The sequence below is a fragment of the Natrix helvetica genome, assembly GCF_964273705.1.
Source record: "Natrix helvetica genome assembly, chromosome: 1".
NCBI lineage: Eukaryota > Metazoa > Chordata > Lepidosauria > Squamata > Natricidae > Natrix > Natrix helvetica.
The window spans coordinates 103,589,351-103,613,421 of record NC_138548.1 but is presented as its reverse complement, the minus strand read 5'-3'; the positions used below and the strand labels follow the sequence as shown (position 1 = coordinate 103,613,421).

Sequence of the window (24,071 nt, the reverse complement as noted above, 5' to 3'; positions counted from 1 at the left end):
GTATTAGTACTGTATTGTGTATTAGTTTAGCAACTATTTAGCCCAGTTACTAAAGTTAATAGGATGGAAAAAATCAAAATATCTTTTTGAGAAGTGAGTTATATATGTAAAAAAAAGAGACTGATCTACTTTTTGGAAAAATGTTTCAACAGAAAAAGATATACAAAGATCAGATGGAGTACATGCTGCAAAATCATGTGTTTCCTCTGTTCAGTAGTGAGCTAGGCTACATGAGAGCAAGGGTAAGTACAAAGCTGAATCCAGACTTCTGGAAGTTTCTAGAATGTAAAGGAACACAAAGTTCCCTTAGTCTTACAAAAGTTGTAATGTGTCGTGACGGAAAATAGATGATTCTGATAAGCAGTTTGACAATATATTTATTACATGTGTTTGTATCCTACTTCGTTCAGGGATCCTACATATGTTATACCATACCATAAAATACAATATGAAATATCTTGCAACTATAGTATATCTACCCCTTCCCCAAAAACATTTGCCTTCAATGTTCTGTCTGTTTTGAAAATCCTCTGAAAAAAACATTTCTTTCACAACCTTCCAGAATGTAAATGTATTTGTGGGGTGTGTATATATACAGGCTAAATCTATTGAATGTTAAATAAGGAATCTATGGCATGTCTTTCTGGTGAACACGTATGTGGGCAAATTTTATTTGGAGCACATAGTCCTGCAAGTAGAAAGCTTACTCAGTGTTGATATTACAGATCATCTTCAGGTTATAACCCTAATTGAGACTGGAATTTCCATCTCTAAGCAAAGTAGCATTAAGCAAAACATCACATGGTTGCACTGCTCAGCAATGGCAGTTCTGGCAGTCCCGGTTGAACTCATTAAATGAGAACCTCTTGCAGCCACGACTTGTGGCCTCCTGTCAGATTTCCAATTGGCTTTATTTGTCAGGAGCTGCAGGGAAAGTTGAAAATAGAAATCATGTTTTCTGTCTCTCCAAAGCTCCCAACCCAATACACGCCATTCCCAACTTGGTCCTTCTGAACCCCAAGCCTTGGTTCTTGCAGGGGATTTCAGGGAATCATTGTCAGAAGATGCAGATTCTTTTCTGCCTTGCAAAACAACTCCCCTTGTTCCTTCCCAATCTGTGCTTTTTTGACCACCCTGCAGAGCATGGCTGACACTAAGAGGCTGCTATATTCTGCTGTCACCACCTGGGGGTAATTGAAGTGGAGGCAGTAGGTGTAGGCTAGGAGAATTTGACCCACAAATATTTTGACAGTTGTAAATGCAGTCCAGTTACCAAGCACCCAAATTTTGGTTAAGATGGTAAATTTCCATGACGAATGGATTTGAGCAGGAGTGAAATTGAGTAGGTTCTAGAGAACCAGTAGCAGAAATTTTGAGTAATTCGGAGAACTGGCGAATACCACCTCTGGCTGGTCCCAGAGTCGGGTGGGAATAGAGATTTTGCAGTATCTGCCACGTCCACCAAGCCACGCGAACCAGAACCAGGAGTAAAAAAAAATTGAATTTCACCACTGGATTTCAACCTTCATTTCCCTGACCTACACCTTAAATATTACATCATGCTGGCTGATCATGGGATATTGTGGAATTCAAAATGGTTATAACTCCATTTTTTCCAGCACCATTGTTATCTCATACGATTACTGAATGAATAGTCATAACCAGAGGACTATCTGTAGACAGCATTTAGTGATAGCTATAACTTCCAAATTGACATCATAGGCAATCCAGTGTGGGGTTGCATTGCAATAATCTAGGGGCAAGGTTACAAGGATATGACTTTAATGTTTCTAAAGCCTCTTGGTCCAGAACTACAGTCAGAATTTTGAGTTCCATAAAATCCTATCATCAGCCAGCATGATGTAATATTTAAGGTATAGGCCCAGGGAGATGAAGACTCAAATCCATTCCAGTCATGGAAGTTTACCATCTAACTTTAGACAGCCAGTCACTCTCAATTCAGTCTCATGACTGGAGATAAATGGAGATACTGCTTTGGGCTTTTGAAAAAAAAAAAGGTGAGATATACTGTATATTTAAACTAACAAACACATTTATTAATAGTAGACTCATTCTTCAGTTGCAAGGGCTGTTTTCAAGGGAAATAGATAAATGTAACTGTGGCTTGCCTGCTCTGCCTCTAGATGATATTGGTTTCCTGTTAAAATCATTTCATTAGTTTTAATAACATTTTTCTATAACAAGATTCTGTAATCTGTATTTACCGTATTTTTGGGGGTATAACACCCAACAAGATTTTGAAGAGGTCAATTTAAAAAAAAATCTTTTTGCACTCTGCAGGCCTCCCAAAATCTCTGCACGGCTCGTTTTTTGTGAAAAATGGGGCATGCATAGAGTTTGAGAGGCCTGCAAAGTGCTGCCGGGGGGAGGGGGAGCAGGAGGAACAGGACAAAACGAGCAAAAAACGGCCCATTTTTCATGAAAAAGGGCCTGTTTTTTTGCCAAAGAAAGGGCATGCATAGCCTTTAGGAGGCTTGTAAAGTGCTCCTGGTGGTTGGAGCAGGGGGCAAAAATGAGCAAAAAATGGCCCGTTTTTCACTTGTTTTTGCCCTCCCCAGCCTCCAGGAGCACTTTGCAGGCCTCCCAAACCCTTTGCATGTCCATTTTTGTGAAGGGGATGGGGTTTTAGGAGGCCAAAAATGCTGTATTCAGTGTATAAGACACACCCAGATTTTCACCCACTTTTTTTGTGTGTGTGTGTGGGGGGGAAGGTGCGTCTTACACTCTGAAAAATACAGTATATAGCAGCGATGGCGAACCTTTTTTGGCTCGCGTGCCACAAGTGGGGGGAGCGCAGGGGGGTCGTGTGCGGGCGTGCCGCACCCATAATGCAACGCGCGACCCTCCATTGTGCATGCGCGCACAACGCGTGACCCCCCCCATTTTTACATGCTTTTTTTGCCCTCTCCAGGCTCCAGAGGCTTTATAAAAGCCTGGGGAGGGCGAAAAGAGCCTCCGCCGCCCCCCTGGAGGCTTCAGGGACCGTCCGGAGGCTTCCCTGAAGCCTTCGGAATGCTTAAAACCACTCTCCGAGCAAACCGGAAGTGACTTCTGGGTTGCTCGGAGGGTGGTTTTAAGCGTTCCAAAGGCTTCAGGGAAGCCTCCGGACGGTCCCTGAAGCCTCCAGGGGGGCGGGGGAGGCTCTTTTCGCCCTCCCCAGGCTCCTATAAAACCTTTGGAGCCTGGGGAAGGCGAAAAATAGCTTTTAAAAAGGTGAACTCAGCTGGCCAGCGCGCGCATGCGTGCTGGCCAGCTAACAGGGCAGCGCCTCGTGTGCCTTGACAAATGGCTCCGCGTACCACTTGTGGCACGCGTGCCATAGGTTCGCCATCACGGGTATATAGCAAATATTACAGAATATTTCAATATTAACTAATTTTGTCTCCCGTAACAATTGTAGAATAATATTTTGAGTATCCAGAAAAATAGTTTTCTATAAGGATTGTAGAATAAGACTTTTAGTATCAAGCAAGTTAGTATATAAGTTACATACTAAATCTTTTTGCTATTATAAAACCAGACTAATAATGGAATGTTATAAAAAGTGAGACAGCTCTTAATGCACAATATACAAAAGTATATTGTTGAATTTTTTTAGGGACTTACAAAGCTGATTGTGTAACCCTATCCCTGCTAAAAAATAAATAAGTGGGTTAAAGTAGCTGTAATTAGCAGTAAGTAGCATTTGTAATATTGATCTTGGCTGTCTAAAGACAAGTTTCTCATTAACTAATTACAAATTCTCAAAAATCACAGTGGGAAGGGAATTGAAAAAAGATCATGTGCTTGAAGCATTATATTTTTGCAGTTTTGACAGTTAATCCAGGGCATAATTATATGTATGTAGAGTAATATGCATGTTGATCATAATTGTGTTTTACTGCTTACCAACTTTACCAGGCTTGCTGGGTTCTCCATTATTTTTGTGAAGTTAAATTTAAGAGTGACCAAAACCTTCAGACAGCACTGGAGTTAACAAGAAGATGCCTGATTGATGATAGAGAAATGCCTGTTAAAGTGGAAGCTGCCATTGCACTGCAAGTTTTGATTAGCAATCAAGAGAGAGGTACATTTTCATCTTAGTCAAAGAAACTGAGAATCATGAAATAAATTAAAAGCAAAAATGAAATAATTTGTCAGCACAAAATGTCATTGCATGTAGTTATTTAAACAAGAAAAGAAAAATAGCCAGACTTGTGATAAGTCCGTATAGAAGATATCAATGGTAATCAGCTATATTTATTTCCCTATTGATTGTTTTATTATATAAATGCAAGTCACCACTTTACTTTAAATTATTTTAAAAGAAAATTATACTCTGTCTAGCTGAAGTTGTTAGAAGAAACCAAATTTATACCTAGGTTATTTTCTCTCAGTATGGACACCAAGAGTTTATGCACCGAAGACAAATTCTTTGTGTGTCCAGTGACACTTGCCAAATAAAAAATTCTATTCCATTCCATTGCCCATTTTCTATTTTCTCATTTTTTTAGAAAAAGGACTATATCTTTACCTCTATAAAATTCTTTTCCTATTTGGATTTTTTCCACAAATATATCATGTATTTTGCAAAATATAAACACATATTATAGATATTATCTTTGAAGGGTTATTCTTGTGGACACATGCAAATGCAACAAAACCTGGGATAGAATTCTCAGTGTTTGCTTGATTAGCTAATAAGTTAGGATTTTTTTCCTGCTGTCATTTTTTAGAGAAGGGGACGGGGCGGGAATAATGAATCATTGGAAAAAAAGTAAGCATGTAATTTATTCTAGGGGGTTTAAAGTGAAATTATCACGAAGACTAGCAGACCTGGTTGTTAACACGAAGGCTTTAACAGTAAAATCTTTTTTATACACATAGTCCTTGACTTACAACAATTCACATAGTGACCGTTCAAAGTTACAACAGCACTGAAAAATTGACTTAGGACCATTTTTCGCACTTAGGACCATCACAGCATCTCCATGGTCATGTAATTTACATTTGGATGCTTGGCAACTGGTTCATATTTATGATGGTTGTAGTGTCCCAGGGTCATGTGATCATCTTTTGTGACCCGACAAGCAAAGCCAATGGAGAAGCCAGATTCACTTAACAATGTGTTATTAATATAACAACTGCGGTGATTCATTTAACAACTGTGGCAAGAAAAGTCATAAAACGGGGCAAAACTCAGTTAACAAATTTCTCACATAGCAACATTAATTTTGGGCTCAATTGTGGTTGTAAGTTGAGGACTACTTGTACATTGATAAGACTGAATTCTGGGATACACATCAAAATGGATGCTGCATAGAATAGCTACATCTGTTTCTGAATATTTTCAGTGCGGTTGCTAGTACTGTCTAATTAATAAACTGCAAAACAAGGTAGTGTGACCTTTCTGAGTAACGCTGCTAAATTCAACTAAGTATCTACAAAAAATGTAGTCTTATTTTATTTAGTAAATTTAGATGGCTGCCCATCTCACACCAAGTGACTGGGTGGTATACATCCACTAAAACAGTAGAAATATTAAACAGTTATTAAAAACAGTCATATTAAAAATACAACCATCTGGTATTTTTAAACACGGTGCTAGAACCATCTTAAAATATCCTGTTCTTGACAAAACATGGCCTTGAGGGATTTACAGAACATTAAAAGGAATAGTGTAATCTAACTTCAGAGTTGAGAATGTCCATAAAGCAGGTGCCAAAGCAGAGAAGTCTTTGTATGCTTGCATAATGTAACAGGGAGTGTGATACAATGGTCGTTCGTGAACCTGAGCAGCTATAATATCTATGTAGTGATGAATTGGGGCTTCTGTTTCCATTGGAACAGAAAATGTATGATGGATGGCTATTGCACAGAAAGGAGCTGCAACAGCAAATGTGTTTCACCCCCCTCTTATTAGGCTGGTGACCAAAGTACTGGAATTGTAGATCCTGCCACTTCCTCCTTAGGGTTGGAGGTTGGAACTTGCTCTGCTTAGCCCTGTGACACCACCTTCTCCAGCAAGAAACAACTTTTTGTCCAAGCAGAAACAAGTTGAGGTGGAATAGCACTCTACATCAGCATGCCATCACCACCAGGGCTGCTGCAATATTTGTATTCATAAAACTGAAAGTTTAAGGTCAGAAACACAATCCCAAAGCTGGCAGATCCTAGCTCTAATTGTGAGACCACCCCATTGCCAACCTAAGAGTGGACTTTTAGACACATGAAGTCTACTTTCTTGTCATTCTAAGGGAAGATCAGAAGATGGTGTCCTGTTTTTAGTTATCATTCTTATGTTGTATATGACTGAGGTGCATTCTGGAATGATATGAATTTATGACCTCTTAATTTTGTCTCTTGGAGCCATTTGAATGGTGACCTTGAGGGCTGGAGCATCTTACAGCTAGGAAAGGAGAGAATTTTTAGAAAAACAGAGCCATGGGTGCAGACAGAGAAAGAATAATGATCCAAGTCTGTGCCTCTTCTTTTCATATAAGAGAAAAATAAGCACAAATATTCAGGGAGGGACATAGGGAATACCTGGAATTTTGCAGATTGTGTACTACTAAAATATTTATTCAAAATATAGCCAGCCAGCTTTATTATTATAAAATTAATTATAAAATTAGTTAAATAATAGCTGAACGGGTCTATTTCAGACCATATTTTTAAAATACAAATAAAAATGCTTAAGTCATTCAGTTTTGTTAATGATTATGAAAAAGTAATATTTATACGTACTTCTTTTGCAGCTAAAGAATATATAACACCATTCATTAGACCTGTAATGCAGGCCCTTCTTCACATAATTAGAGAAACTGAGAATGATGATCTTACCAATGTAATTCAAAAAATGATCTGTGAATATAGTGAAGAAGTTACTCCTATAGCAGTTGAGATGACTCAGCACTTGGTAAGTCTGGCCCCAGTACATTTTTATTATTTATTTATTTATTAGATATATTTGCTGCCCATCTCATCTATTTTAACGTCTTCATTGGCTGTATTTCTCTTCAGATATTTCCTAAATATTTGTGTAGGATGTTAGCTAAAGTTTGACTGCTACCCAGGGATAATAGGTACATTTACACTCTGGTAAACCTGTGTTTGTAGTTAAGTGCAGCATATGTATCCAATAACACGGAATAACGAAAGTATGAAGAAATACCCTTTTGAAATACTAAAAAATAAGATGTGAATTCATTTTTCTGCTTTCATTTGAGATCACCTAAATTGGGATACGTGCTTCGCTAATGACAGTGCTCTGTTGAGTGTCTGTTTTGAATGGTTTGCAAAAACATGCTACTTTGATAACTCCCAATGAGCCAAAAAAACAAACAAACCCCGCATCATTTTTTTAAAGCCCCTGAGCCATAAGAAAACAACATTCAAATTCTCTTGATTATAGCTTGTCCCTCTCACACAGGTATGTTTATTTATTTAATAAACATAAATAAGCAAATATTTAATTAATGTATAATGTAAATATGCATACATTCTTGGAAACATAGTTAGATTTCTTTACTCCCTGGTTCTTTACTATCCGTCTTCTCAAACTGTATAACTTTTAGTTGACTTTTTTTGTGTTTTTAGGCAATGACTTTTAACCAGGTGATTCAGACAGGACCAGATGAAGAAGGGAGTGATGATAAAGCAGTAACAGCTATGGGCATTTTGAATACTATTGATACACTTCTTAGTGTAGTTGAAGATCACAAAGAGGTAAGGATTTATGCATTTATTAAGTTTTGACATCATACTTGAAAACAAAGTAAAAGAAAAGAGAATGACAAAACAAAGTGATAAAAATGCATCAAATATAACAAAAATAACTTTCTTTTAATATGATGTATATTGAAAATTCAACCACCTCTCTGGGTTTAAGGAACACCAATCTATAAAATATCTTAAATTACTCATAGTCTTCATACTAAAAATCAATATTGATTACCATATTTTTCTGAGTATAAAACACACTGGACGCAACTTTATAAGACGCAACTTAGTTTTGGGGGAAGAAAATGGGGGGGGGGAATTCTGCCTACCAGGTATTCATCTGGCTAGTTCTTAGCCTGGTCAGGTTCAGCACATTAGTTAGCTCGCTGGTTTTGAGGTTGGAGCAATTAAAAAAGCAGGCAAAGCACCTAAGATTGCTTAGCTCGTGTTAAAAACAGCTTCAAAAGCACAGCTGATCCTCAGAGGAAACTCGACTGACTAAAGCGGGCAAAGTGGGGAAGGGGTAAGAGAAGGCAGCAGCTGTTCCAGGTAGCCATTTTGGGCACTGTGTGTCAAGCATTTGGAGGCTGAAAACGCAATGTGCGCAGCCCAAAAAACAAGCCATTGTCAGTGGCAATCTGCAACCAGGAAGAGGACATGCGGATGCCGAAGAGTAGGGGCCGGCGGGTGGGCAGGTCTACATTCTAAGTGTAAGACACACAAATTTTCAGCCTCTTAAAAGGGAAAAAAGTGTGTTTTATATTCTGAAAAATACGGTAAATGTTTTTAATTTCATCAAAAAAAAAACCTCTAAGATATCAAAGGTAGTTAACCTTTTATTTTAAACACTGCAATTATTTATCTAGTTAAGTCTAATCTAATCTTCAAAATACAAAGTCAATAGCTGATTCTTCCCTTTATCCTGCAAAAAAAAATCTATCAATGGCTTCTAGGTTGCATGAAATTTAATCAAATCATTATCTCTGAGCAGAGCATTTTGTCATCTCAGCTAACTCTGTTAATTTCAAAATCCATTATTTCCATTGTTGGTATATACTCTTTCTAATTTTAAGCATATAACAACTTTGCTGCCATAGCCATATATCAAAAAGTCCCATATTTTTTTCCACCTGTATATCAGCTATCCCAGAAAAAAAAGTTTCAGGTTTCAGTATTACATCCATTTTCTAGAATAAAATAGCTTCTGAAAAAATCTGCACCTGGACTGGAAGAAAAAAATAAAAACAGAAAGATAAAGCAAATGTAAAATGTTGTTCTGAAAAGGTGCAAAAATTTATAGGTATTATATAAGGAGGGGGAAAAGAATGAATATGGATTATGGGGGATCACATACTATTTGAATCTCAAAATTGGTTTTTTTTTTTTCATTTTAAAGTACGCAATTTTATACATATCTTGTCTTATATTTAAATATTCTGTTTCAGATTACTCAGCAGTTAGAAGGTATCTGTTTACAAGTAATTGGAACAGTTCTACAACAGCATGTTTTAGGTATTTTTTAAAATTGTATTAAATAATATAAACACATTTAACAATCTACTGCTAATTTGATCAAAGTCACACTTAATGATACTTTGATCTGTTCCAGAATTCTATGAGGAAATCTTCTCCTTGGCTCACAGTCTGACCTGTCAGCAGGTCTCTGCACAGATGTGGCAGCTTCTGCCTCTGGTCTTTGAGGTATTTCAGCAGGACGGTTTTGATTACTTTACAGGTGAATACATTATGTCTTGTGGAGCTCATGTTTCAAAGGGGAAATGATATGACATAAACTGAAACGCTAATGTATACCGTATTTTTATTTTTATGACTATTAAGAGGTGGGAACATAAATAACATTTGTAGCATTGTTCTTTTTAAATACAGATATGATGCCACTGTTGCATAACTATGTGACTGTTGATACAGACACACTCCTGTCTGATACAAAATACCTAGAAATGATCTACAGTATGTGTAAAAAGGTAGGTAACCCATTGTATCTTCCTCAGAATAATATTGCATGACTTTTTAAAACTAGGAAAAAAGAGATGTGAATATTATGTGTGCTATGGTTTTAATTCATCTTCCATAGTAGATTTAAATGGCTGCAGTCAAATGTGCATAGTATAATTATCTATGTCTAGTGATAAAGTCCATTTGCGTTCTGCACATAGACTATATTGCTCACATACAATCTGCAGCCAAAGAGCAATATGAGATCATAGTACTGGTCTAATGATGTTGAAAGACAAGTTTACCATTGTCCAGCCTCCAAATTCTCAAACATAATGGTGCAAAATTTTGAAACACTTTTGTTACTATTTTGTTAACTGCTGCATGAATGGTAATTCCAGGTGTGCTCTCAATAACCCAAGCAGAGTTAAATGTTAGGAATCTCTTGGAATGTTGGGCTTTTTAAAATCTGGTGGACAAGTCCTTTCCCTTAAACAGGAATGAGTCTGAGTTCTCATTGGCTTTCATTTATTTTGGTGATCATTGCTATTAAAATGAAAAGTCTCTCTGTTTTGATTGGAGATTTTTTGCACAGAATGTGTTTATGTACAAGAGGATTTTCAGTCTAGAGCCAAATTCCAACGTGGTATATTAATTCAGTTTTACCTTCTGCCTTCCCCCATCCTTTTTATTATATGTAGTACAGGTAGTTCTCTACCTATGATCGTAATGGAGCTTGCCTATTAAGATTGCAAGTGAAATGGACTGACTTAATAACCTCCACCCCTGTTATCCCTGAAACAATTGTTAGGCATACATGTGGATCATTCAGTGGAGGATGGGGTATCCCAGGGGGAAGGCCTAGCTCAATCCCAGACCTATCTGCCCCACACCTCTCAATGCTTCCTCCACATTCTGAGACATGTTAAGCTCCACTTCCTGCACCTAGTTCCCCACAGCCCTTAGGCCTCTTCCCCCCCCCCCCCGCCCCAGGTCCCCTTAGCCCCCCCCCCCCCCCCCCGATCGGGTCAAGTAGGGCTTAGATCTCTTCCCCACCCTCCATCACCCATTGCACGCTTATCTTTTGATTGTCTCTGGAGCTTTCCTCAGCACTGTGCAGACCACTTTATGGAAGCAAAATGAAGTGGCTTGTTCTTGGGCTGTATGCCAGCCTCTTGGAAGCTGTCACCATTTTGCCATGAGCATGAGGATTATGGACACACTGAAAATGGCGGGTGCTTTTGGGAGGCTGCCGCATGGCCCAGGGACAAACCACTCAATTCTGCTTCCCTAACACTGCATGCATAGCACTGTGCAGACTTCCGGAGATTTCCTCAGCATTGCGCAAATCACTCTACAGAAGCAAAATGGAGTGGTTCCCTGGGCCCTGTGGCACCCTCCTTTAAGTGTATAAAACTGGCAAGTCACATTCAGATCTTTTACTGGTTTGTATTTGTGGAGTCTTCATTGGAATTTAGCTTTTAAAATGTGAAATAAAATTCCTTTTTTTAAAAAAAATACTTTTTTCATATAGATATGTAAAAAGATGTAGTCATTTATATATTGATGAAACCTAGAGATGACAACATTTTTATATAGCTGAATTTATTTATAGAAAGTGATAATACTGAGTACCAATATTCATAGTTCATGTATTTCCTAGGTCCTTACAGGTGTAGCAGGAGAAGATGCAGAATGTCATGCAGCAAAACTGTTAGAAGTTATCATTTTGCAATGTAAAGGCCGTGGAATCGATCAGGTAGGTTAAATAAGGTGACTTCAGAAATCTGTGAAGGAAGCCATACTGTGGAGATAATCAGTTACTTCTCACCTGTATGTAAATAAACACTGTCATAATAAATACATGTCCTCTAAATATAGCAATATTATAACGTTCTGAGTTTTCTGTTTTATTCCTGCTCATTTTAAAAAAAAAGCATCAAGTTTTCAGTGTAAATAAAAAGGGAAAGAATTTTAAAAAGCTTGTTCCATCAAGAAGGAATACAGAAGCTGAACTTTCATTATCATGGGTATAATGGGTGTTTGAATTAAAAAAAATACAAGGTAACATTTTTTCATATAACTTTATTGATTTTCAAAACAATTATAAAATTAAAAGATAAATAGGAAAGTAAGCTTTCTTTAAAAAGAAAAGAATACATGAAACTTTTATTCTAAGGTTAACACTTGTCTAAATTACTTCCACAGTCCCATAATTCTAATCATTGAATCCCAAAATCAATTTTCATTTCTTTCAGTTTCTCACAAAAAGTCCAAAAATGGTATCCAAGTAGAAATAACATTTGTCTTAAATCTTTTCTTTCATCAAAGCTGTCAATTTATCATTTGTCATGTACCAATATTTACTCATTTTATAAAAATTCTCTTTAAAATTATGATTCATTGTAAATTTCAACTCTTTCTTCCAGATAATTTGCCCTTTAGTTCAACTGTATATTATATCCCCTTTTTTGCCCATTTTATCATACAGGTAGTCCTTGACTTATGACTATAAATGAGTACAAAATTTATGTTGCTCAGTAAGACAGTTAAGTTAATTTTGCTCCATTTTATGCCCTTTATTGCCACAGTTATTAAATGAATCACAACAGTTGTTAAGTCACTAACACAGATCTTAAGTGAATCTGGTTTCTCATTGACTTTGTCAATCAGAATAGAACCGGAAGGGACCTTGGAAGTCTTCTAGTTCAGCTTCCTACTCGGGCAGGAGACTCTACCATTTTAGACCAGTTGCTGTCCACTCTGTTCATAAAAACTTTAAAAACTTCGCTTGTCAGAAGGTTGCAAAAGGCGTTTACATAATCACATGCAGGACACTGCAACCTTCATAAATATGAACCAGTTGCCAAGTGTCTGAATTTTGATCACATGACCAAGGAGATGCTGCAACAGTTATAAGTATGAAAAACTGTCAAGCCACCTTTTTCAGTGCCATTTTAACTTCAAACGGTCACTAAATGAACTGTTGTTAAGTTGAGGATTATCTGTACAATCTTGTCCTGTTTTTTATTTTCAGTAAAAGTTTATTTTAAGCAATAATATCATCATTTGCACAGAACTATACATCAAATTCAGTGTTGTTCTTTTCAAATTCATAATTAATCCTATCTAACTCCCAAACATTAAACTTTTTTCTCAATTTTGAACCACCTTGATCTTGTGCAGTCATTGTAGTTGTCATAAATACGTTGCCAAGTGTCTCAATTTTGATCACGTGACCATGGGGATGTAGCATGTGTGAAAAATGGTCATGTCATTTTTTTTTTTGTGCCATTGTAACTTTGAACAGTCATTAAACAAACTGTTTAAGTTTAGGATCATCTGTATTATCTCCGTTAATCCTAAAAAGAAATCTGAGAGGGGAGGGGAGATAGAGAAAGAGCAGATCTGAATAACTGAAAGTGTTTTATGTTATACTAGAGAGTTTAAAAGTTAAGAATTTAATACATGCATTGCAAGATATGGATATTGAAAATCAAATGTTTATCACTACAGCGATGTGTTAACATTTGCCTCTGACTTTAGTAACATTTTTCCATCCGTCTTTTTAGTGTATACCCTTATTTGTGGAAGCTGCTTTAGAACGATTAACTAGAGAAGTTAAAACAAGCGAATTACGGACAATGTGCCTCCAGGTTGCCATAGCTGCTCTCTATTACAATCCTCATTTACTTCTGAATACCTTGGAAAATCTTCGCTTCCCCAATAACGTGGAGCCTGTTACAAATCACTTCATTACACAGTGGCTTAATGATGTAGACTGTTTCTTGGGGTAAGCTTGTTGTCTCTGGGATTATGGCTTTAACTTCATTAAATTCTAATGTAGAGAGAAGGGATTATATAGATACAACAGGTACCTCTTTTCCATCTAACTTCTTTAGGGAACGTGGGCTACTTTTATAAGAAGAAACGTAACAAGGTCTATTGGGCATGTACATTGATCTCTTCAGCCATGCCCTTTGTGAATATCTCAGAATCCATAGCATCTTTCCTAAAACCAAAAGTAATATGATGTTTTCTTTCTTATTGCAGACTTCATGACAGAAAAATGTGTGTGCTAGGCCTGTGTGCATTGATTGATTTGGAGCATGTACCACAGGTTTTAAATCAGGTTTCGGGTCAGATCCTGCCAGCTTTCATACTTTTATTTAATGGGTTAAAAAGAGCATATGCTTGCCATGCTGAACATGAAAATGACAGTGACGATGACGATGATGAAGCAGAGGAAGATGAAGAAGCAGGTAATGTGTTTTTTTCTGTAGAGCTGATCAGCAACGTTACTGAGGTAGCTATAGAAAGTTTTTCGGGAAATTTTTGGTATGTTTTGTGGTTTTTTGCCTTTTAATTGGACTGAAGTATTTATGTACATCTCATTTTTCCTACAGTACTCTATTTTCTGTTCTGTTTGGGTCTCTTGCGTATGAATAATTGGTCCTTTGCCATGTCTAAGAATATGCAAAAACTATCATCCTCTCTGGAATGTTTCATTTTCTTCTCTATTGTCTTGTTCATGGACTTACCGGTTGTTGTTTTTTTAATTTAATTTTTCAAATTAGAAAGATCTTTCCATTTGGAAGATTAATTTCAGAACAGCAGAATAGAGTAGTGGTGGTGATAAAATCAAAATGGAAATTTAGTATGGTCCAGGAAACATATATTTCACTTTCTGCAACTATTTGTCCCTAGAACACAGGCCTTGATTGCATATATCTAGTTATATTTGTTGTGCTCTTCAATCTGTTCCAATATTTTTTTATTTTTGAAAATAAAGCTAAGCAGACTTACACTGTTAAATCACTGGCCCAATTCATTTGATGTTCTTGTGTTCTATCTGGTTTGCAGTTATCATTTGGCAGCTGGGTAATATAGTATCATATGATTAAATTTGTATTCTATTCCTTATTAAAGACCATGTGATTTTTAAAAAGCGTGGAATTTTATGCAATACAAATAATAGAATAATTAAAGGGGAAGAGACTAAATGAAATTTGGGGCACTCTTAAAACCGTTTGTTTGGTCACAGAAGAACTGGGAAGTGATGAAGATGATATCGATGAAGATGGTCAAGAGTATTTAGAGATTTTGGCAAAACAGGCTGGAGAAGATGGAGATGATGAGGATTGGGAAGATGATGATGCTGAAGAGACAGCACTGGAGGGATATTCAACTATTATTGATGATGAAGATAACCCTGTTGATGAATATCAAATATTTAAAGCAATTTTTCAGAGTAAGAGCTGCCATAGTTTCCATTGGAAATCTGTATTCCTGTGTCTGCTGAAATATGTATTGTGTTGTGCTTGTAAGAAATATGGGAACTCAAGGGATGCATGTAATTTGAAAAGACTCAGAGGACACATTAAAGGAATTTGAAAAGCTGCACCATAAGCATTCAGCAAATCTGAAATGAGTCAGGTTTGATGGAAGTCGGTAGTTTAGCAGAATTATTAGTAGATACTAAACTTTTTATTGTAAAAATTAGTCTGTCAGAGATAAATATTTAGGTTATCTTGGCTACAGCAAATGTTTTTATTACTGTAGCAAAATGATCTTACAGCGTCAGATTACTGGTTGTATTTCCTATAGAAATAGCTAGGCAGAAAAATCTATAAATGACATTGGAAGGAAAGAACAACCTTGGATTTTTCAACTTTGGTAAGAAAAACTTAAGCAATTGTGGGGGGAAGTAAGATATGCATACATATAATAGAAACAAGTAGATTTTGTTCTCAGCAAAATTGAACAACAGTTAACTCTTACCTAATATTTCTCTGGTGATAATATTTTGCATGAATTTTTTTCTGACATGTCTGCCTTATCAAAGAATAGAAGAGATAAAATAATTTCAAGTGATGATACACATTGTATTATTTCTAATCAACAGTTGTAGATGCATTCCAGCTAACAATTATTAAATAGATTTTGATCCTACTCTGTAATAAAGTCAAATTTCAATTGCACATTAATATGCAAATCAAACTAATTTCATAATAAATTGAAAAAGGATATCTCAAAGCATATATAAAAATAGGTTTTATTGGATTGATGCATTTAATTATACATTCTTTCCCCTTAGGGTTAAAGACTGCATAATTAATATTATTTATTTTATTCATAACATTTCTTAGTAAAAATAATCCCAGAGCAGGATACTTAATTAAAACAGCAAAAGCAAAATTAGAACATCTGCAAGAAAGCAAAGAACAGACTAAGATCTACCAATAGTAATCAAGAGGCATCTAAAAATAGTAAATTAAGACTTATTTGCATAGAACTTTACAAATGCTTACAGATCTATATATTTTGCAGCACTTCAGAATCGTAACCCGGTATGGTATCAAGCATTGACACGTGGTCTTAATGAAGATCAAAGAAAACAGTTACAGGACATAGCAACATTAGCAGATCAGAGAAGAGCTGCTCATGGTATGCATTTTAATTGAATTTTACATGGCTATTTCAAGTTCACGTCATTAGCATTTTGCCCTGAAAGAGCATCTTACCTCCTCTTTAAATTAGGAAAGTCTTGATCACTAAAGTTGGAGCCAAAAAGAATCAGCTAACTTTAACTCTTCTACTAGAAGGTTGGTTTAGACTTCTTCCCCTCCTATGGAGGAATCCCCTCTTCTTTAGTTTTAACTCTGCGTTTTCAAGATGGATGACTTTTTCCTCAGCTCCATATTAGAGCTGACGAGAAAAAGAAAAGAACAATCACATGTCCTTTTCAGATGGCCTTCAGAGCAAGCAGTGCAGAAGGGTCAAAGAATCCTTTTCAGAAGGATTTTGCAAAACCAATGTAAGCCTAGTAAAGTTAATCAGAGAGGCATGGTCAGCAATTAGCTCCTCAGATCTCTGTAGAAAAAGCCAAAGAAAGATATTCAAACTCTAGAGCAGCAAGAAGATAATACCCAAGAAAAAAGTTTCAGCGAACACTGGAGAGAATGAAAGTCACTGGTCGTCAAACTCCTATGCAACAAAGAGGAAGCTATAGGAAGAAGCAGCATCAACAACCTGATCATGGTTTCATGAGCAATAGTTTCATTAAAAAGCAGTCCACAGCAGCCACAGCTGATGTGGGTTGATGTGCCACATAGAACCATTGTTTTCTGTCATAAGGAAGCAGAAGCATAGGAATTTTTCAGGGAAGAATATGTACCCTATTTCACAAGTCAAACTGAAGCCAGATGAGTTTCTAGAAGCAATTCCAGAGGTAGAGAAGAAGGTTACAAAGCGAGCACTGTATTAGACTACAGGTGCCACTCATTGTGACAATTCTCTAACAGCCTTTCCTTCTTCAGGACTAGACCTGGTCAGCTCCAAGTTTAGTAATCCTTATGTAGCTTGAGGAAGTTGTAGTTAGCATCATTAGCAGTGATTTGCTGACAGTCAACATGATCAGCTGACTGCCAAGAACAAAGGCACAGCAAGATCCAAGCCTTAAGGCTACATTGAGGACATATGGATTTGACCTGACTGTCCTCTGTCCATTGCTAAAATGGCAATAGCAAATTGATAAATGCCATATGATATGATATGTTAGAGAAGAGAGGGAGGACTCATTTTTATTCTGGTACAGCAGGAAACATACAAGATACAAAATTCATTGCAAGAGACAACCCAGAACCTTAAGAAAGAACATGGTTCTGTTCAGTCTGAATTACGTAGATCATGAAAATAAACTCTTATCTTGCTATCCCACCAAAACAAAATATATAGTGCTAACCAGCTTATGGGGAGCCAGTCATCTGTATTGGACAGAACCTTGTTATCTGGGTTTGGCTGTTCTGTTTTTGTGCACCCAGCAAAATCCTGTATCTTGCAAGGAATATTGCAAAATATCACAGGACATCAGAGGCCTGGTACCTGTGGGATTCCAGCTGAGAAGGCCAGCCTTTAGAGAATGATTTTATGCAACCTAGACAATCACCCCATAACCTGTTTAATGCTCTTATTTCTATAATATGTAACCTAAAACATTCAACTAGAAGCTGCCTATCCAGTCAGTATCTGCTGGCATAAAGGGATAGGTTGTAACTCATTTGTAAAAGTTCTGATTACAGAAAATTCCAGGTGCAATTGTAAGTAGCTCTAGTTTACAAATAGTGTATTCAATTTTTGAATGAGACCCTGGAGAGTTGCTACCTGTCAGAGTAGATACTGATACCCATACCATTCTTCAGGAAGTCAGTCTTGCACTTCAAGGATTTATGGGTCTCTGCTTAGCTGTTACATTCAGTTTTCAATGAGGACTCTTTGAAGTGCTTGCCGGGTAAGCAATGAACTTTAAGATTTTGCATAGTTTCTGAACTATGAGATTTCTGGAGGTGGATCAGGAAATTACTGCAAATACTTTGCACTTTGGGATTTATCTTCTTGACGGGAACAGCTTCCCCATATCTGTTATCCTTATCATGTACCACTTCCTCAGAGATGTATGCCTCCTTTCATTGCCGGTCATGTATCTCTTTCTGTCACGGAACTTGTCCTTCGGTCCCAAACAAGGGTTCCTGTTGGACCCAATCCAAACTCCATCCAAACAAGAAACTGTATTTCCAAATTTAAGTACATTCTTTAGTACATTCTTGTACTAAAGAATGAATCTGTCTCAAATTAGATGTGTACTTTGTGCTAAAATATTTCTCAGGTGCTCTCTGTAAGGTCAATAGCCTATTGTCTTTGAAACTACATAATCAAATGCTGTATCAGACAGGTCAAAGTGTATGTTGCTGTGGAATTCTCAGTCAGAAAGAATCAGCACTCATTTGTCATCCCAGCTCCCTCTGTCTGAGGGCCAGCCACATCTGCAGCTCAAATTGTGTAAATAATTATATTTTCAATAACAGTATGTGGTTTGCAACAAAATAAACTGATGGGATTAAAATGTTCAACTTCATTCTCAATTATTTATAGATGAGAATGTCTAAAGACATTTCTCTTAAAAACATTGTGGACACAGAAACAGCTTAAAATATATTTCTCTTTTTTGGGGAGAAATCTACGTTTTAATCAATTTTCTATATTGTTCATCACACTTGTGTGACTCTGATTTTGATTTTGCATTTTCTTTTAAATCAGGGCACTTTTTTGAACCAGCCAGATTCAATACGATGAGTATGATAATTTTAAATTTTTATTTGTTTCTCTTTTAAGGCTGGAAAAGTATATATAATATATTAATCATTCTTCTGCTTATTATTTTATAGAACACTCCTCTTTTTTTAATATGCAGTTGTAAAGAACTGATTTTTGAGGATCTCTTGAGGTATTTTTAACATTAGAACTTTTTGTTGATTGTAAATAACTTATCTTACAGAAACAAGTTGTGACACTAAAGAATTGTATCTTCTCTCTTCTAGAATCTAAAATGATTGAAAAACATGGTGGATATAAATTCAGTGCTCCAGTTGTGCCAAGTTCATTTAATTTTGGTGGCCCAGCCCCAGGAATGAATTGAATTACCACTACTTTTCCTCCTGTGTGATTGTAGTGAAGAGCTTGTGTTCCTCCCAATATAGTGGTTCCAGAACTGGTTCATGTTATCTACAGCTCACGCTAAATGAATTGGTAGATTGGAATATTTTAAAAAGAAAAAAACAACCCAGGAGTGGGACTTGATCATGCAACCTAATACTGGAAAGAAGGTTTTATGAAGATAGGAAGAACCTGAAACTTGAGCTTCAAATGACACACTGTGGATATTGGAAATCAAGAGGAGATGTCTTGAAGGCAGCTTCCTTTCTATGAAGAAAATAGGCATTGGCTGCAGGACTGTTGGAAAGGTCTCATTTACAGTACACAAGCTTGAAGGCCAATTTAATTTTTACAACTGTGGGACTGAGTATTTGCCCAATTCTCCCCCTCTCCCCCAATGGGTATCTATTCTTTTAATGTACATAAAGGCAATTGGATGGCCTTACTTAACATTTCATTATTTCCATTTATCAAGATTGTTCATATGTAGAATATCGGACACTTATTGTAGCACTACATAACTGATAAAATCTGTAAATGATTTAGCACTTTCATATTGAAACAAGCCTGCTAGCCTATGTACAAAATTAGCAAAATGTTTGTTTATAAAAAAAGGGATGTTCTGGGGAAAATTTCAGGTTATTAATTTAAAACTAGCAGTTTTGTACCTGGTGAACTGTGGTGCAGCTACCACTGGTTGTGACTTGAATTTGATATGTAAAGAAGGGGCTAGTGGTATTTCATTGCTGCTAAAAAAAGAAAAAAATGGCAACACTCTTGTGTCCTTCGTTGTTTTTTTTAAAGCTGTCATTGTACAAATGGAAAATTGAAAATAGAAATCTTCATGTTTAAATGCTGAGTGGAAATTCATTTTCTCAGCAACGTGAAAACTGACATGAAGTTCTGCTTTTCCAGGAGTGCATTTTGATGCGTGGTGAAACATCTACATAGGCAATCTATTAAAATATAATTTGGCTAACTTGGGCTGGAGTTGATTAAAGTTTTATTCCCATATATGGGAATATGGTCAGAATTTATTACATTTCAAGGATCTCCTCTCATCTATGTCCCTTCCCACTTTAGGATGCCCAAAATCCAGGATTTTTTGCCTAATCATTTAGAACAGTGGTACAGTTAATGCAGCGGTCTAGTTAACTGAGAATTAAATAAATTTTGTCAATAATGCAGCCTCTTCATGCAGCATTTAAACTGTTTTTAACCATAGATTTCTATTTGAAGATAAGATCCTTTGATTATCAGTTTTGAAAAACTCAGAATCCTAACAATTTGAAATTTAAGGTGTTGTCATAATACAAGCCCTTGATCTGAAATGGGGATCTGTGGTCAGAGACTTCTAGCCATGAAAGGGCTGCACCTCAGAAAAAGTCTCATATTTTGAGTTAGGAAACTTAGATATGGTCATCTAGACATGGTCTCAGGGTTACCAAGTCCTATCTTTGAAGCAACAGTTTTATCATTAATGTCAGGTGATATAATAGCTAGCATTTTGGCTATACTTTAGACGACTTCTTCCTGCTGGGACCACTATTGAAGAGTGACTTGGTGAAGAAGGGAACATCAAATAATGTGACTGGGCTGGCTTAGTGCCCCATCTACAAAATAAATACATAGATAAAATCATAGATGCTGAGTTTCTGATCTTGCAGTAAGATCATTGGTGTCAAATCTTTTAAGCAAAATGTTTTATTTCTCCTGGCTGTTTTTATATTAATGGTCATCTGCTGTTATAACTGGTATTGAACAAGCTACCTTAATTTAAATGTAAGCCTCCAAAACTTTAAAGACAGGTTAAATGAACTGAATTTATATATATAAAAATAAAACTGAAATGAAACATATATATTATGATATTCAAAAATGCAATCTTCAGAAAACCAATTTGTGTGATGAGTATTTGTTTTCTATGTATTAGTGGGGGCAGACTGCTTGGAGTGTTGACTTCCTAGTGGACTATCTACCTCTCAATTGTCTCAATCTTGATACAAGAGCCCTTGTACTGTTTTTAACTGAATACAGATTCAGTTAAAGACTTCTCTAATTCTACAGCTAGTGGCTAGAGCATTTCCCATTCAGTTTTGGGTAGATTTAAAGTGAGTTCTTGTATCTGTCTGTAAATACTTTTATGCTGTTCTGTTTTCTGAGATTTATGTCATTGGACACTTTTCCTTCTTTTTTTCCCAGGTATTAAACATTTCTTTCTACAGTTGTAGATTTTTATTAGTTCAGGCAAGATTAAAATACACATATTAGAATAGAACAGTGTCGGTTCTCAGAAAACAATTTTGAGCCTAATCTTAAAAATGAATACTAGTAACATTAAGTTTATGAATATTTTAAATAGATTGAATTTTAGTATAAATTTTATATTAAAAATGAACAACTGTTCAATACTAGTTGCACCAGAACTCTAAGTAAAACTTATAAATCATCATGTCTAAATCATTGTAAATTGGGAAGTTTTACTTCAGGAAAAGTAAATCCCTATTTTTTGCTGGCCTATCTGTATGTTTATCACATTAGCGTTACATACCTAATGATTTTGCAATGGTTTATCATTAAAACCCCTTTGAAGTGCTCGCTGGGTACAGTAAACTTTCAGGTCTCCTAAAATGCTGTGCCATTTTCAGTAACAATTACTGTATAAATTGAATTTTACAAATGGTTATATACTATGATAAATCAAATTGAATTTCCTTTCTAGATGTTCTTTAATAAAGGCTAAAATGAATGAAGTTTATCCTTCACAGACAATATGTACTTATGTTACGGTACATAAATGCTATCTGAAAGGAAACAATCAAGAAAGAAGCTTCCAGCTTTTATTTGTGATACTTAAACTTGGATAATCAAAAAGTGCTACATGCAAATTTTACAAAATTTGGCAATCCATATAACTAATTTAGAATGTCATAATTTATGAACACTTTCTCCAAGTGGTATCTATACCTACATTTAAAAAAAGACTCTATACAAAGTAGTTCAATGAGGACTACTCTCACTTGATCACATTATGCTTATAAAAAATGCATGAAATGCAGTGATAGTATTGTTACTGTACTGCTTTCCTTGCAGGCATTTGCATAAGAAATTTCCATTATTGGAAAATTTTGATTTAATATTCCTACCTGTGGAAAAGATGGCCTGAGTAGGAAATAAGTGATACTGGTTATTAAAATCTTGTATTCTTCTAGATTTGGGAGTAAAATCTTGTGCGTGGTAAAATAATGACTGAGTCATTACTGATAATTTGTTAAATATGCAGAATGTGCAAATGACTACAAAGATAGAAAAGGAGGATCTCTGAGTCAGCCTTTGCATGAGACTAGCTATATGCCTATAAATATTTTGTCACATCTTTCATTTATAGCAAGTTTTGTTAACTTTGTTTTTCCACTCAGTTTTTATCTTTTGTTCATCTTCCTTTTTTTTTAATGTGTCTAATATCGGAGAGATAAATGTTAATATGCAGGAGAATAACTTCTTGTGCAAATGGAAGATCATTTTATAAATGATTGCCCTATTTTAATCCATCAATTATAACAGTAGTTAAGTACTACCCTGATAGCTTTTTTAGCATGTGTTGTACCCCAAATGCAAGAAACACTTATTGTGGTAGAGATAATCTCAAGAAGTTAATAAAAACCAAAACTAAATCCCAGTTTGCCAATATGTGGAGGGTAGGCAGTCAGTTTTGTATTTTTTTTTCTTTTGGGGAGCAGGGATTACTTTTAAATTCAGTCATCTTTCAGATAAAATGCCCATATTTTCTTAAGATCTTTGTTGATATTCTTATGACTCCCAATTAAACCAATCAGTTCTAAATGGCCACTAGGCAAAAAAAGATGCAAGAAGCAATAACTTGAGACACAAATGTGGGACATTCTGTGGTAGTTAAATTACTATTTTAACAACATTTTATCCAATAGATTGGCAGAAATTTCAGAACTAGCTGACAGTATCCTATGCTTTGTTTGCACGGAGTTGCTATGCATATATGCATGGGTAAAATTCTAGCAGCAAAAAAGCTTTCTCTGTGATGCTGTAATATAAGCTAAAATAGTATGAGTTGCAGTTTTTGTCACTGCTAATTGTTCTTTCTTATATTAATAGTTCTTAAAAAGCACAACCTATTTGTGGAACAAGCAACAATTTCCATATTTTGTAATACAGAACTTTCCTATAAATGCACACCGCTTATTGGTTAGTGATCTTCAGTATATTTGTGAAGAGTGCAATAACTTGTACTGGCATCTGAAAAGGTGTCAAATCAACAATTCTTTCAATTAAAATAGTTGCAGTGCTCGTTCACTATGAATCAATGTTTTTGAAGACCAATGAATAAAGAAAAAGGCAGAACTGTTGACCGTTCTGTATAGAAGAGATTGTCAGCATTCTTTTGTAAGCTATTTCAGGAATGTCAAGTCATGAGGCTAAACCCACCAAAAATGTAAGTAGACAATAAGGGCCCATATATACATGACAGATGGCTAAGGATACTTGAGGTATTTTAATTGCCAATTACTTATCAAACAATCCAACTTTCAATTAGGTCTGATTGCTTAATTTTTTCATGACGAATGTATCTTTTATGTACACTGAGCATATGCACCAAAGACAAATTCCTTGTGTGTCTAATCACACTCGGCCAATAAAGAATTATATTCTATTTTAGAAGCACCCAAGTATTGCCACCTAATTGGGAACATTTTAATACAACCTATGTTAAAATGTAGGAAAAGTGAGATACTTCCAGTTTGGAACTATTCACAAAATGCATTAAGATTGCAAAAAGTGAGATGGTTTGAGGAAGCAAAAAGGACTACAGTATGTTGAATTCAACTTGTTTTCTATTGAGCTTTTTATCAACTACACAATGTAAA

General features: G+C 35.9%; 1 protein-coding gene across 4 annotated transcripts in view; it reads left to right on the top strand.

Annotated features, from left to right (window-relative positions):
• Positions 1 to 21,394, top strand: part of IPO7 (importin 7) — a 49,069-nt gene extending 27,675 nt beyond the window's left edge. The window contains exons 13-27 of one of the 4 annotated variants that reach the window (XM_081948766.1): positions 153 to 242; positions 3,922 to 4,087; positions 6,759 to 6,919; positions 7,600 to 7,728; positions 9,168 to 9,234; positions 9,332 to 9,457; positions 9,610 to 9,707; positions 11,342 to 11,437; positions 13,251 to 13,471; positions 13,732 to 13,940; positions 14,723 to 14,929; positions 16,009 to 16,125; positions 18,775 to 18,810; positions 18,903 to 18,961; positions 19,056 to 21,394. In XM_081948766.1, the coding sequence (XP_081804892.1) occupies positions 153 to 242; positions 3,922 to 4,087; positions 6,759 to 6,919; positions 7,600 to 7,728; positions 9,168 to 9,234; positions 9,332 to 9,457; positions 9,610 to 9,707; positions 11,342 to 11,437; positions 13,251 to 13,471; positions 13,732 to 13,940; positions 14,723 to 14,929; positions 16,009 to 16,125; positions 18,775 to 18,810; positions 18,903 to 18,934 (1,755 nt within the window). In that variant the 3' untranslated portion in view covers positions 18,935 to 18,961; positions 19,056 to 21,394. Of the gene's footprint in view, positions 1 to 152; positions 243 to 3,921; positions 4,088 to 6,758; positions 6,920 to 7,599; positions 7,729 to 9,167; positions 9,235 to 9,331; positions 9,458 to 9,609; positions 9,708 to 11,341; positions 11,438 to 13,250; positions 13,472 to 13,731; positions 13,941 to 14,722; positions 14,930 to 16,008; positions 16,126 to 18,774; positions 18,962 to 19,055 lie in introns of all 4 variants that reach the window. The other 3 variants (XR_014175022.1, XM_081948764.1, XM_081948765.1) reach the window with 3 other exon arrangements.
• The last annotated feature ends 2,677 nt before the right edge of the window (positions 21,395 to 24,071 follow it).